Source organism: Bombina bombina, chromosome 6 (assembly GCF_027579735.1).
Source record: "Bombina bombina isolate aBomBom1 chromosome 6, aBomBom1.pri, whole genome shotgun sequence".
NCBI lineage: Eukaryota > Metazoa > Chordata > Amphibia > Anura > Bombinatoridae > Bombina > Bombina bombina.
The window spans coordinates 1,072,990,343-1,073,006,580 of NC_069504.1; the positions used below are offsets into that span (position 1 = coordinate 1,072,990,343).

Consider the following 16,238-nt stretch of genomic DNA (forward strand, 5'->3'; position numbering starts at 1 on the left):
TAGACACTAAAACACAAAATATATCTACATGTTATTCTCAGACTTATCGTTTCTTTGAATACATCATTCTATGTAGCATTTATTTAGTGTTTAATATCCCTTTAAAGGGACGATTATCTAAACCTCCCCAGATCAGACGTGGTTTTTCTCGCCAACCCTCACAAGGACTGCCCTGGTGGAATTATCTTTAAAAAGGGGCAGTCTCTGTGAGTGGCGAGATGTCTGCTATTAAAAATAATGTGATATAGATCGCTCACCGGTTCCATATTCCTGAAGCTCAGACATATATATACATTGTGCGGTACGATAGCCAAAGTACCGCACAACTTATATTTCCATCTATTAGGGTTAAGGGGTTAACATTGCATTTTCTATCTTAATCGTAAATATTTATAGGGACAGTCTACTCCAGAATTGTTATTGTTTAAAAAGATAGACAATCCCTTTATTACCCATTCCCCAGTTTTGCATAACCAACACAGTTATATTATATACTTTTTACCTCTGTGATTACCTTGTATCTAAGCCTCTGGAAACTGCCCCCTTATTTCAGTTCTTTTGAAAGACTTGCATTTTAGCCAATCAGTGCTGATTCATAAATAACTCCACGGGAGTGTAAAAAACTGCCAAAATGCACTGAGATAAAAGGCAGTCTTCAAAGGCTTAGAACGTAGCATATGAGCCTACCTAGGCTTAACTTTCAACAAAGAATACCAAGAAAACAAAACAAATTTGATGATAAAAGTACATTGGAAAGGTGTTTGAAATTGCATGAAATCATGAAAGCTTAATTTTGACCAGACTGTCCCTTTAATTTTGACTTTACTAACCATTTAAACATATTATGACAGCAGTGTTTGTAACAATCTATAACATTGTTACAAATGTTGCAAAGTAAATTTGATAATAAATCTCAATTGGAATGTTGTTTTTTTAAATCACACACTCATTCATACATCATCTGAATGTCCCTTTATTATTATTATTATTATTATTATTATTATTATTATTATTATTATAAACTGGTATCATTCTGATACAGTGACGTTATTGCGGAGAGAATTTACAATCTCATGTGTCTCTAACCTTAAGGTACAGATTGTAAGAAGCTTGCCAGAATTCCTTTTAATAAAACAAGCTTACCTGAATACTCAGATTCAATGTACAGATCAAGCTTTGGTTGTGTTACCAATACGATATTGTAGCTCTGTTTACTGGGTCTATGTTGTATTATTCAATGCAATAAAAACAAGATATGTTGACTATACAATGATTTATGCACTTTGAAATAGCAATAAAAAACATATGCATTTAACTGGTTATCTCCCATATAGACATGTATAACAAGATCCTGGATTTTGAAGGGACATGAAACCAATTTTTTTCTCTCTATCGTGATTCAGATAGAGAATACAATTTCAAATAACTTGCCAATTTAGTTATATTATCTAATTTGCCTCATTCTCTTGAAATCCTTTGTTGAAATGCATACCTATGTAGGTTCAATGGCAACAACACTACTGGGAGCTAGCTGCTGATTGGTGGCTGCACATATATGCCTTTTGTTATTGGCTCACCAGATGTGTTCAGCTAGCTCTAGTGCATTGCTGCTCCTTCAACACAGCTTACCAAGAGAATAAAGCAAATTTGAATAAGAATAGTAATAGACGTTGTTTAAAATGGTATTGCTTTATCTGGATTATAAAAATGTGGTGTTTCCCGTCACTTAAAGTACTGCGTTGGTACGTGTGCTTCTCACTGCACAGGCCATGGTGGATCTGCAGGGAGCCTTGTTACTGCACCTATAGTCTGCTGAACCAATTAGACAGGTTCTGACAAATATCGCACATCACAGGCCAAACTGAAGCTTTGGGGGCCTATTTGTTATGGTGCGAACGGACATGATTCGATATAGCGGATCATGTCCGCCGCACATCGATAAATGCCGACAGCATACGCTGTCTGCATTTATCATTGGACCAGCAGTTCTTGTGAACTGCTGGTGCAATGCCGCCCCCTGCAGATTTGCGGCCAATCGGCCGCTAGCAGGGGGTGTCAATCAACCTGATCGTATTCAATCGGGTTGATTTCTGTCCGCGGCCTCAGAGCAGGCGGACAAGTTATGGAGCAGCGGTCTTTAGACCGCTGCTTCATAACTTCTGTTTCCGGAGAGCCTGAAGGCTTGCCGGAAACACGGGGCATTAAGCTCCATACGGAGCTTGATAAATGTGCCCCATAATCTTTGAAGCACAAAATTCCCCAGTTATTAAGGGGTTAAGAAATGGTGAGAGTGTTTGATAGCATTAATATACAGAATTGTTTTCCCTCATAATAGTGTAAAACTCTTGTAGGGCACAAAAATCACAGTGGAAGGCTGACAACTTGAAGGAAAAAAATCCAAAATCTCTGGCTCTAGTGTGGTTTTATATGGACATAATACCAATGCAGGGGTCAGTTCACTGAGACATCTATTTGTTACAAATGTGATCACATTATCAAGACAATATATTAATTTCATATGTACATAATATAAACGACAATTTTAGAAAGGAACAGCAAAACATTTGCATGCAAATAAATGTTTTGAGAACTTTTAAAAACACAATCTGCTTAATTTAACCATACTGGGATATACCCCATTAAAAACGATCAATGAACATTGTTTAAATCATTTGACATGGGCAGATATAAAGCTGCCTCAAGCAATCACTGTGATGAATGTTGCCAAGAAAAAAGCTGTTAATCTTGCATTTTTTTCACTACACATGATTAGACATTTATTATTTATTACATATGTGTTTGATGTATATTTAGCTATAGATTCTTTATGAAGTGAATATCAGAGTAAGTGGACACGTCAATTTGAGGACAATGCCACTCAGATGTGTTCTTTGTCTCTTTAAACAAATGCTGTCATAATTGAGGTTAAGGGGTCAATTGATTATTGGCCGAATTGGGCCAATTCACCATGTTTCCGCGCGAGCGTTTAGACTCGCCAGAAACAGGAGTTAAGAAGAAGCTTAACTCATATGCCACCTCTGAGGATGCGTACAGCAATCCGCCCGATCCTATACGATCGGGCTGATTGACACAATCCTTGCTATCGGTACTGCACAAGCAGTTCACTAGAACTGCTTGTGAAATGCTGAATATGGACAGCGTATGCTGTCCGCATTCAGCGATGTCTGGCGGACATGATACGCTACAGTGCATCATGTCTGCCAGACTTTAATAAATTGACCCCTTAGTGTAATTTATAAAAATATGTGAATGTGTTGGTTGAATCTCTTAATTATGCAGTAACAAAATACCCTCTCTGAACTACCTCTGAATATCAATTAGGAATATGCCACTTCTACCTCTGATGCTGTCCTTTAGCCATGTGCTATAATGTACAACTTTGCGCACACAGTACCTGTCCATAGATAGCTGGGCCACCAGTGTGACATCAGTGTTATCGGACGCAGGCTCATACTCATAATGCAGGAAGTAGAGGTGTGTTCGATGAACAGTAAAACGCTCACGTCTGAACTCGTAGCACAGGTCATCCTCATCCAGCTCCGACAGCTGCTTCTGAAGCTATTAGGAGGACAGACAGATATGAAATTAGAGGAATATAAGGTTTAAACATTACGTCCATCTATCAGGGAGCTGTTTAAAGCCCTCTTGCCATCAATACAAAGATAACTTTTTGTGGTTTCACTTGTATTCTCTTTATAGACTAACAGTTAAAGAGATATTGTACTAAATACTAATGTAAGAGCAGCATTTAAATATATTGGGCTAGATTACAAATGAAATGCAAAAATATTAGGGCTATTGTAACATTGTTCAAATGCAATCAATAGAGCTTCTATTTTTGCACTCATATAGCAAGTTATTTTTTAGTTCTTGAGTGATAGTCCAGTGCATGCTAACATCTATATATTGAATACCGCGGGGGCACTTAGTCACTCATATAATAGACTTTGGGGGCACGTAGTAAAATTCATAACATATATTTTTTAAGTGCAAAGCTAAGGGTGTGCTAAGCCAATGGTGTCGTTCTGTACCATTCTAAATTATAATAATGGAATGCAACACAACTTACCATTTGTAATAATATGAGTGCAATGAGCGCAGTAAAAGTGCTTACTGTGCTATCCAGTAAAAGTATATAAAAGTATAGTATATTTCCCTGACTGCCATGCAGTAACTAGAAAATGTAATATAAAAAGGAGTCCTTCAAAATGCCAACGTTATGACAAGCTGTTAGCGTGTTAGCACTGGGGCTAGAGGGTCTGATGTGTACTGCATTATATATCATCCTCCAGGTCCTGTGTGTATTGCACTTACAAAGAAGACTTGTAATTTACAATGACACTAGCATGTATCTCTATTCTGAGATGATAGAGGCAGGGGTGGCAAGCAGATGCTGCTGCCCAGTCTTGGCTCAGATGTTCCATAATAAAATAAAACTATATATATATATATATATATATATATATACATACATACGCATATATATATATATATATATATATATATACACACACACATATATATATATATATATACACACACATACACACACACAAGCACACACACACACACACACACACACACACACATAAATACATTTCTGGCATGGATAATAAATATTTCTATTCTATAAATTTGAAAGACCTGAAACTTTCTCCAATACCTAAAAGCAGATTAATAGAAAAGGACCACTTAGGAGGTGAGAAAAAAACTAAATAAATGCTTTGCTAATGTTTGTTGGAATGAAAATATGAAGGAGACACACTGGAGAAAATATGTCTCAAACACAAAAAGACTTCAATGGAAATAACCAAATTGAAACTGACATGTTTTGTCTGAACAGTGATATTGAAGATGTTTTTGAGCATTCAGTTAGACACACTTATTTATTTTATTAACAGGGATACTTTTGTTGTGGAACATAAAGTAGACTTTTTAAAATTGTTTGTTGGTTAGATATAGTTTAGGAGTAAATATAGATAGTGTTGCACAAAATGAGCATTTCATATAGAAAACAATATGTTAGTATTTATGTTTGTGAGTTAAAGATACAAAAAAACTTGTAATTTCTTGACAGTTTTGGTGTTGCAATAAATTATCAAACAAAGCGTGAAAGCTTTCTGAATAGATTAACACCTTGTTTGTTACAATTAGTTCTCAACAGCCAAAGTCTCTCCCACCTCTTCTTTATCCGGACTTGTTACTGTGCTTGACAGGCTTGCCGCTGTGATAATGCGGTAATGTTAGCAAAATTTGCATTGTTTTTCAGTATCTTATCACATCTGTTGAGGCTAATTACGGACAGATATTTAGCATGGATAGACTTGTTATCCCTGCAGAGAACAATTCTATTTGTTACAGTTAAATTATAATGGAGAAATTATAAGATTTTTTTACTATGCATAATAAACATTTTCTCTAAGTGTTTCATGCCCCTTTAAATTCATTGGTATGCAAGAGATAAATCAACTTAAGCATACTGTATATCCTCTAATTAGTATTTTATTGATGTAGAAGTATAAAGTACATCTCTAATCCAGGGATTACAGAGAGGAATACTATTATCAATCAGGGGATATTACATTTGTAATTATTTACCATTTATATGGCCAAATTACAAGTGGAGCACTAAATTATTGTGCGCCCACAAATGTGCAAATTTGCCTGTTTGCAAGCGTGCAATAAACAACCAGCCATTACAAGTGATCAGCTCTCTGGTTAATTTTCTGTAAGTGCCCCAAATGCCCACAAAAAAAGAGGTCATTATAGTTTTTTGATATAAAAAAATAAAACTGCACTAGGCATTTTTTGGGGTCTAAAGTAGGTGGGAGTGGAGTGTTAGTAAAAAAAACAGCACTGAAAAGTGCCTTTACATTGTGGTCTACTGGAACTGTGTGTTCGCTGTAAATATTTATGTATCGGCTTATATACATATATAAATTTCCAAATGACAGCATTCAGGGTGTCTGGTGAAAAATAGAACAATAGGAAATACAGGACTTTGAAAGTAAAATATAAACTTTATTTGTGAAAACAGTTAAAAGTACAACATTAGGGCACAGCACACACGACACTGTTCACAGCTGACGCGTTTCACGCCCACACAGCGTTTCCTCAGAGCTCTGGGGAAACGCCGTGTGGGTGTGAAACCCGTCAGCTGTGAACAGTGTCGTGTGGGCTGTGCCCTAATGTTGTACTTTTAACTGTTTATACAAATAAAGTTTATATTTTACTTTCAAAGTCCTGGATTTCCTATTGTTCTATTTTTCACCAGACACCCTGAATGCTGTCATTTGGAAATTTATACATTTGTTGTACGGAGGTCGAGGGGGAACCTTGACAGCTGGAGTGTAAGGCTTAAGCTGGTTGGACATGACCGGCGAAAGGAAGAGGAAGTACGCAGCAGTATCTACACGCTACAGTGTGTGCATACGGAGAACGCTTACGACTCACATGGTATGAGAACTTTCTAAGAGAGAGAGTGAGTGTCTTCGAGTATGTGGTGATACGAGCGGTAAGTCATCTAAATTTTTCCTTGTGACCTTATGCTGGATGGATTGTTACTATAGTGGGACACGTTGAAATACACGGAAGGTACATATATATATATATATATATATATATATATATATATTCTTTTTAAAGGGCAACAAACACAGCTAGTAGTTGCTTGATGTGATCCCACTTCAAAGACTGTAAAGTTGCTGTATTGATACAAACCTTACTTTGTCAAAAAGTTGTGTATATACATATATATATATATATATACACAGTATATATTTATGTGTTAATATGTGTATAAACACATATTAGCACATAAATATATATGTATATACACATATTAACACATAAATATATATGTATATACACATATTAGCACATAAATATATATGTATATACACATATTAACACATAAATATATATGTATATACACATATTAGCACATAAAATATATTTATATACACATATTAACACATAAATATATATGTATATACACATATTAGCACATAAATATATATGTATATACATATATTAACACATAACTATATATGTATATACACATATTAGCACATAAAATATATGTATATCACATATTAACACATCAATATATATGTATATACACATATTAGCACATACATATATATGTATATACACATATTAGCACAGAAATATATATGTATATACACATTAACACATACATATATATGTATATACACATATTAGCACTCAAATATATATGTATATACACATATTAGCACATAAAATATATGTATATCACATATTAACACATAAATATATATGTATATACACATATTAGCACATACATATATATGTATATACACATAATAGCACATAAATATATATGCATATACACATTAACACATACATATATATGTATATACACATATTAGCACATAAATATATATGTATATACACATATTAGCACATAAATATATATGTATATACACATTAACACATAAATATATGTGTATATACACATATTAGCACATAAATATATATGTATATACACATATTAACACATAAATATATATGTATATACACATATTAGCACATAAATATATATGTATATGCTTATATTAACACATAAATATATATGTATATACACATATTAACACATAAATATATATGTATATACACATATTAGCACATAAATATATATGTATATACACATATTAGCACATAAATATATATGTATATACACATATTAACACATAAATATATATGTATATACACATACTAACACATAAATATATATGTATATACACATACTAACACAAATATATATGTATATACACATTAACACATAAATATATATGTATATACACATATTAACACATAAATATATATGTATATACACATATTAACACATAAATATATATGTATATACACATATTAACACATAAATATATATGTATATACACATATTAATACAAATATATATGTATATACACATATTAACACATAAATATATATGTATATACACATTGGCACATAAATATATATGTATATACACATTAACACATAAATATATATGTATATACACATTAACACATAAATATATATTTATATACACATATTAACACATAAATATATATGTATATACACATACTAACACATAAATATATATGTATATACACATACTAACACATAAATATAAATGTATATACACATACTAACACAAATATATATGTATATACACATATTAGCACATAAATATATACGTATATACACATATTAACACATAAATATATATGTATATACACATTGGCACATAAATATATATGTATATACACATTAACACATAAATATATATGTATATACACACATTAACACATAAATATATATGTATATACACATATTAACACATAAATATATATGTACATTTTAACACATAAATATATATGTACATTTTAACACATAAATATATATGTACATTTTAACACATAAATATATATGATTATGTATATACACTTATTAACACATAAATATATATGATTATGTATATACACTTATTAACACATAAATATATATGATTATGTATATACACTTATTAGCACATAAATATATATGTATATACACATATTAACACATAAATATATATGTACATTTTAACACATAAATATATATGATTATGTATATACACTTATTAACACATAAATATATATGATTATGTATATACACTTATTAACACATAAATATATATGATTATGTATATACACTTATTAGCACATAAATATATATGATTATGTATATACACTTATTAACACATAAATATATATGTACATTTTAACACATAAATATATATGATTATGTATATACACATATTAACACATAAATATATATGTACATTTTAACACATAAATATATATGATTATGTATATACACTTATTAACACATAAATATATATGATTATGTATATACACTTATTAACACATAAATATATATGATTATGTATATACACTTATTAGCACATAAATATATATGATTATGTATATACACTTATTAACACATAAATATATATGTACATTTTAACACATAAATATATATGATTATGTATATACACTTATTAACACATAAATATATATGATTATGTATATACACTTATTAACACATAAATATATATGTACATAAGCACAGAGTCCAAAAAGGACAGCACAACCTCACCCACAAGTAGTAATGCCATGGTGCACTGCTGAGAGAGTATCCAAACGATCCAGAGATACAGGCACTCACTGGGCTTTTCTTAAAATATATTTCATTTATTAATTCAATTAAAATACAGACATAACGTTTCGGCACATTGCTGTGCCTTTGTCAAATGTCAAGAGAACAAGTGCAACAAACCACCTAAAACTAATGACAAACTGTTAAAACCACACTCCTTATATACATGTATAATTACCTCCATCTAAACACTCGTGTCACTATCCGACACACCTCGCTGACGTCATCGTGGCGCGCCAACGTACCAAGCGCCATGGCATAAGTACCGACGTTGTCATAGTAACGTATGGAAACAACGCAGTGTAATATGTAACCCGATCACAAGTAACTGATGGCCCACATGGACATAATGCACCAGCGCACAAGGGGCTCTGTCATAGGTGTCGACGTTGTCTAGGCAACAAATGTAAACACACTATGCGTGCTGTCAAACACATGAGAACATCAATCACTTGTAATCAGTAACAAAATGAAGTATGTAAATAAATCAAACGGTAAAGCTAGCACAGGCGTACAGGCTACCAATGTATAATCAAACAGAATGTCGCACTGATATAATTCAAAATAGGATTCTCAATCATAACATCAACTAGCCCACACCTGAAATAGCGAAATACCGAATGAAACATACACACAAAAACATCATATAATATACAGTGCAATTTAGCCGCATAAAAAAGTAGAAGCCAATATCGAGCATATGTGTAACTGCACAGCATTATCAGACTTATGTAACCAAACCAAAGGTTACATCTTGGGGTTATGTAAATCAGATCATGGAAATCAAACCAGTAATACAATGCGTCATGCCTCCATGGTGCATGTTAGAAACTTTGGTAGATAGCAAGAACCCATCAGCAGATGCTTTAGAACATGTGACAAAGTCATAAGACAGGACCATGGGAGTATTCATGAAGAACATGAGGACTTTAGTAAAACGGGCTGAAGTCCAAAGACGTATTAAGGCCCCTTGGGCCAGCGTATCCAGCCAGTAGATCCACCTACTTTCAAGTGGTAGTAGTCTCTTAGCCCTATTGCCTCCTCTAGACATTGAGGGCACATGGTCAATTAACATGGATCTTATACTTGAGACAGCATGTTTGTGGTTTGAACAGTGGCGTGCCACTGGCTGGTCCGATTCACCCTTTTTCAGGGCCTCCCGTATGTGGTTAGCCATTCGTTCCCGGAAAGTGATTACCGTTTTGCCGACGTAGACCCTGGAACATGGGCATATCAATATGTATATAACGAAAGTGCTTGTGCATGTCAGTCGATGGTTTATTTTAAACCTATGGTTATTGTGCGGGTGCTGGAATGTATAACCCCTAAGCATGCTGTTATGCAACTACCGCATGGGAAGCAGCCCATTTTTGCTGACTTTAACCATGTCTCCTTCATATACAGCTAGATTTAGAGTTTTGTCGGTAACGACCCGCGTAGCTAACGCTGCCTTTTTTTTGGCCGCACCATAAAAATAACTCTGGTATTGAGAGTCCAAAAAAAGGCTGCGTTAGGCTCCAAAAAAGGAGCATAGAGCATTTTTAACGCAACTTCAACTCTCGATACCAGAGTTGCTTACGCAAGCGGCCAGCCTAAAAAACGTGCTCGTGCACGATTCCCCCATAGGAAACAGTGGGGCTGTTTGAGCTGAAAAAAAACCTAACACCTGCAAAAAAGCCGCGTTCAGCTCCTAACGCGGCCCCATTGTTTCCTATGGGGAAACACTTCCTACGTCTGCACCTAACACTCTAACATGTACCCCGAGTCTAAACACCCCTAACCTTACACTTATTAACCCCTAATCTGCCGGCCCCGCTATCGCTGACCCCTGCATATTATTTTTAACCCCTAATCTGCCGCTCCGTAAACCGCCGCTACTTACATTATCCCTATGTACCCCTAATCTGCTGCCCTAACATCGCCGACCCCTATATTATATTTATTAACCCCTAATCTGCCCCCCACAACGTCGCCGCTACCTACCTACACTTATTAACCCCTAATCTGCCGAACGGACCGCACCGCTATTATAATAAAGTTCTTAACCCCTAATCCGCACTAACCCTATAATAAATAGTATTAACCCCTAATCTGCCCTCCCTAACATCGCCGACACCTAACTTCAAACATTAACCCCTAATCTGCCGACCGGAGCTCACCGCTACTATAATAAATGGATTAACCCCTAAAGCTAAGTCTAACCCTAACACTAACACCCCCCTAAATTAAATATAATTTTAATCTAACGAAATTAATTAACTCTTATTAAATAAATTATTCCTATTTAAAGCTAAATACTTACCTGTACAATAAATCCTAATATAGCTACAATATAAATTATAATTACATTGTAGCTATTTTAGGATTAATATTTATTTTACAGGCAACTTTGTAATTATTTTAACCAGGTACAATAGCTATTAAATAGTTACCTAGTTAAAATAATTACAAAATTACCTGTAAAATAAATCCTAACCTAAGTTACAATTAAACCTAACACTACACTATCAATACATTAATTAAATACAATATCTACAAATAAATACAATGAAATAAACTATCTAAAGTACAAAAAATAAAAAAGAACTAAGTTACAAAAAATAAAAAAATATTTACAAACATTAGAAAAATATTACAACAAGTTTAAACTAATTACACCTACTCTAAGGCCCCTAATAAAATAACAAAGCCCCCCAAAATAAAAAATGCCCTACCCTATTCTAAATTTAAAAAGTTAAAAGCTCTTTTACCTTACCAGCCCTGAACAGGGCCCTTTGCGGGGCATGCCCCAAGAATTTCAGCTCTTTTGCCTGTAAAAAGAAACATACAATACCCCCCCCCAACATTACAACCCACCACCCACATACCCCTAATCTAACCCAAACCCCCCTTAAATAAACCTAACACTAAGCCCCTGAAGATCTTCCTACCTTGTCTTCACCATCCAGGTTCACCAATCCGTCCTGAAGAGCTCCTCCGATGTCCTGATCCAAGCCCAAGCGGGGGGCTGAAGAGGTCCATGATCCGGTCGAAGTCTTCATCCAAGCGGGGCAGAAGAGGATCTTCCATCCGATTGAAGTCTTCATCCAGGCAGCATCTTCTATGGTCTTCCAACCGGAGCGAAGCGGCAGCATCCTGAAGACCTCCAGCGCGGAACATCCATCCAGCCCGACGACTGAACGACGAATGACGGTTCCTTTAAATGACGTCATCCAAGATGGCGTCCCTCGAATTCCGATTGGCTGATAGGATTCTATCAGCCAATCGGAATTAAGGTAGGAATATTCTGATTGGCTGATGGAATCAGCCAATCAGAATCAAGTTCAATCCGATTGGCTGATTCGATCAGCCTATCAGATTGAGCTCGCATTCTATTGGCTGTTCCGATCAGCCAATAGAATGCGAGATCAATCTGATTGGCTGATCGGATCAGCCAATCGGATTGAACTTGATTCTGATTGGCTGATTCCATCAGTCGTCGGGCCGGATGGATGTTCCGCGCTGGAGGTCTTCAGGATGCTGCCGCTTCGTTCCGGATGGAAGACCATAGAAGATGCTGCCTGAATGAAGACTTCAATCGGATGGAAGATCCTCTTCTGCCCTGCTTGGATGAAGACTTCGACCGGATCATGGACCTCTTCAGCCCCCCGCTTGGGCTTGGATCAGGACATCGGAGGAGCTCTTCAGGACGGATCGGTGAACCTGGATGGTGAAGACAAGGTAGGAAGATCTTCAGGGGCTTAGTGTTAGGTTTATTTAAGGGGGGTTTGGGTTAGATTAGGGGTATGTGGGTGGTGGGTTGTAATGTTGGGGGGGTATTGTATGTTTCTTTTTACAGGCAAAAGAGCTGAAATTCTTGGGGCATGACACCGCAAAGGGCCCTGTTCAGGGCTGGTAAGGTAAAAGAGCTTTTAACTTTTTTAATTTAGAATAGGGTAGGGCATTTTTTATTTTGGGGGGCTTTGTTATTTTATTAGGGGGCTTAGAGTAGGTGTAATTAGTTTAAAATTGTTGTAATATTTTTCTAATGTTTGTAAATATTTTTTTATTTTTTGTATCTTAGTTCTTTTTTATTTTTTGTACTTTAGTTAGTTTATTTCATTGTATTTATTTGTAGATTGTATTTAATTAATGTATTGATAGTGTAGTGTTAGGTTTAATTGTAGGTAATTGTAGGTATTTAATTTAATTAATTTAATGATAGTATAGTGTTAGGTTTAATTGTAACTTAGGTTAGGATTTATTTTACAGGTAATTTTGTAATTATTTTAACTAGGTAACTATTTAATAGCTATTGTACCTGGTTAAAATAATTACAAAGTTGCCTGTAAAATAAATATTAATCCTAAAATAGCTACAATGTAATTATAATTTATATTGTAGCTATATTAGGGTTTATTTTATAGGTAAGTATTTAGCTTTAAATAGGAATATTTTATTTAATAAGAGTTAATTAATTTCGTTAGATTAAAATTATATTTAATTTAGGGGGGTGTTAGTGTTAGGGTTAGACTTAGCTTTAGGGGTTAATCCATTTATTATAGTAGCGGTGAGCTCCGGTCGGCAGATTAGGGGTTAATGTTTGAAGTTAGGTGTCGGCGATGTTAGGGAGGGCAGATTAGGGGTTAATACTATTTATTATAGGGTTAGTGAGGTGGATTAAGGGTTAAGAACTTTATTATAATAGCGGTGCGGTCCGCTCTGCAGATTAGGGGTTAATAAGTGTAGGCAGGTGGAGGCGACGTTGAGGGGGGCAGATTAGGGGTTAATAAATATAATATAGGGGTCGGCGGTGTTAGGGGCAGCAGATTAGGGGTACATAGCTATAATGTAGGTGGCGGCGCTTTGCGGTCGGCAGATTAGGGGTTAATTATTGTAAGTAGCTGGCGGCGACGTTGTGGGGGGCAGGTTAGGGGTTAATAAATATAATATAGGGGTCGGCGGTGTTAGGGGCAGCAGATTAGGGGTACATAGGGATAATTTAGCTGGCGGCGCTTTGCGGTCGGCAGATTAGGGGTTAAAAAAAAAAATCGAGTGGCGGCGATGTGGGGGGACCTCAGTTTAGGGGTACATAGGTAGTTTATGGGTGTTAGTGTACTTTAGGGTACAGTAGTTAAGAGCTTTATGAACCGGCGTTAGCCCAGAAAGCTCTTAACTCCTGCTTTTTTTCTGCGGCTGGAGTTTTGTCGTTAGAGCTCTAACGCTCACTTCAGCAACAACTCTAAATACCGGAGTTAGAAAGATCCCATTGAAAAGATAGGATACGCAATTTACGTAAGGGGATCTGCGGTATGGAAAAGTCGCGGCTGAAAAGTGAGCGTTAGACCCTTTTTTGAGTGACTCCAAATACCGGCGGTAGCCTAAAACCAGCGTTAGGAGCCTCTAACGCTGGTTTTGACGGCTACCGCCAAACTCCAAATCTAGGCCATAGTGTTTAATGGGATCAGACTTGACCAACACATCTCTCAGATTGTTTGCCCTGCGATATACAATCCTTGGGGCCGACGTTCTCTGAAATGGGAGTGTAGGATCAGTCTCCGCCAATGTCTCCGCACTTGCATGGGGGCAAATCGGGACAGATGGCTAGCAACCCGGAACAGGGGGACAGACCCCGAAAATCGGGACTGTCCCGCAAAAATAGGGACAGTTGGGGGGTATGATATACACATATTAACACATAAATATATATGTATATACACTTATTAGCACATAAATATATATGGATATAAGCAAATATATATATTTAAAAATATGCTTCCATAGCTGCGCTACTTACCCCCTCCGCTGCATGAGGTTCTGATGCTATCTCTGACAGCATCAGAACGAGGCTCCCACATGAGCCCATGGAAGCGTGCTCTCATGAGCGCAATGCTTCCTAGCAATGCGAACGCTAGCTTGTGTTCGCATTACGCTTTACTCGTAATACCAGGGCACATAGCGCGTGCTGGTATTTACTCAGTGGAGCGCTTAAATCGCTTGCACGCACTCATAATCTAGACCACAATTTTGTTTCTTACTGGCAGATAAGAGAAACATAGCTATGTATTTTGACATATTAAAAAACGCACTTTTTGTAAAAGGTCTCGAAAGCCCAAAAAGAAAATTGAAACAGGAAACATAAATTAGGTTAAAAAATAATTTGTAATTATTAGATAGTTGTTCCCACTGAATGTCACTGAGCACTGGGTATGGTGATCAATGTTTAATGACTTCATTAGCTGCTGGGGGGAGTCTTATTTAAAGCGACATGAAACCCAACATTTTTCTTTTGTGATACAGTCAGAACATTCAATTGTTAAAAAAGTTTCCAGTTTACTTCTATTATCAACTCCTGAATTTATCTCTTTGCTTTTCAACTAAGGATACCAAGAAAACAAAGAAAATGTGATAATAGAAGTTAATTCAAAAGTCATTTAAAAATGTTATGCTCTATGTGTATCATGAAAACAACATTTTAGGTTTCATGTCCGCTTAATTCCCCTTAAACTGTTTAGTTATGCAAAGTAAAAAATACTTTCATTGGGGGGCGAATTATCAAGTTCCGAATGGTCTAAAGACCGCTGCTCCATAATTTGTCTGCCTGCTCTGAGGCTGCGGTCTTCAATCTTCCCGATCCTATATTAGCAAGAGCACTAGATAGCAGCACTATTCCCTGTCATTTAGTGCTCCAGAAATGTGCATACTACCTGTCTAGATGTCTCGTCAGCAAAGAATAACAAGAGACACAGTTTAAGTGCTGCTCGGCACCCGCAGAGCACTGCTGGTCCTGAGTGTAAATTAGAGTGTAACAAATTAGACCATGTATTTTTTTTTTACTATTATGGCCCTATCATTGTAAGGATAACAAAAATGGAGATTGAAACTCTAAATCAAATGTATGTTATCCTGACATGATTTTCCAACATAATATGTTTGTTAATGAAAAAATAAATGATCCCCATCTTCTTGTACGTTTTATTCCCAAGAAAGGT

General features: G+C 35.5%; 1 protein-coding gene across 3 annotated transcripts in view; it reads right to left on the reverse strand.

The window, feature by feature from the left end:
* Positions 1-16,238, reverse strand: part of LARGE1 (LARGE xylosyl- and glucuronyltransferase 1) — a 1,302,608-nt gene that overhangs the window by 73,418 nt on the left and 1,212,952 nt on the right. For all 3 annotated transcript variants that reach the window (XM_053718971.1, XM_053718973.1, XM_053718970.1), the window contains one exon: positions 3,416-3,579. In XM_053718971.1, coding sequence (XP_053574946.1) covers positions 3,416-3,579 — 164 coding nt within the window. The remainder of the gene's footprint in view (positions 1-3,415; positions 3,580-16,238) is intronic.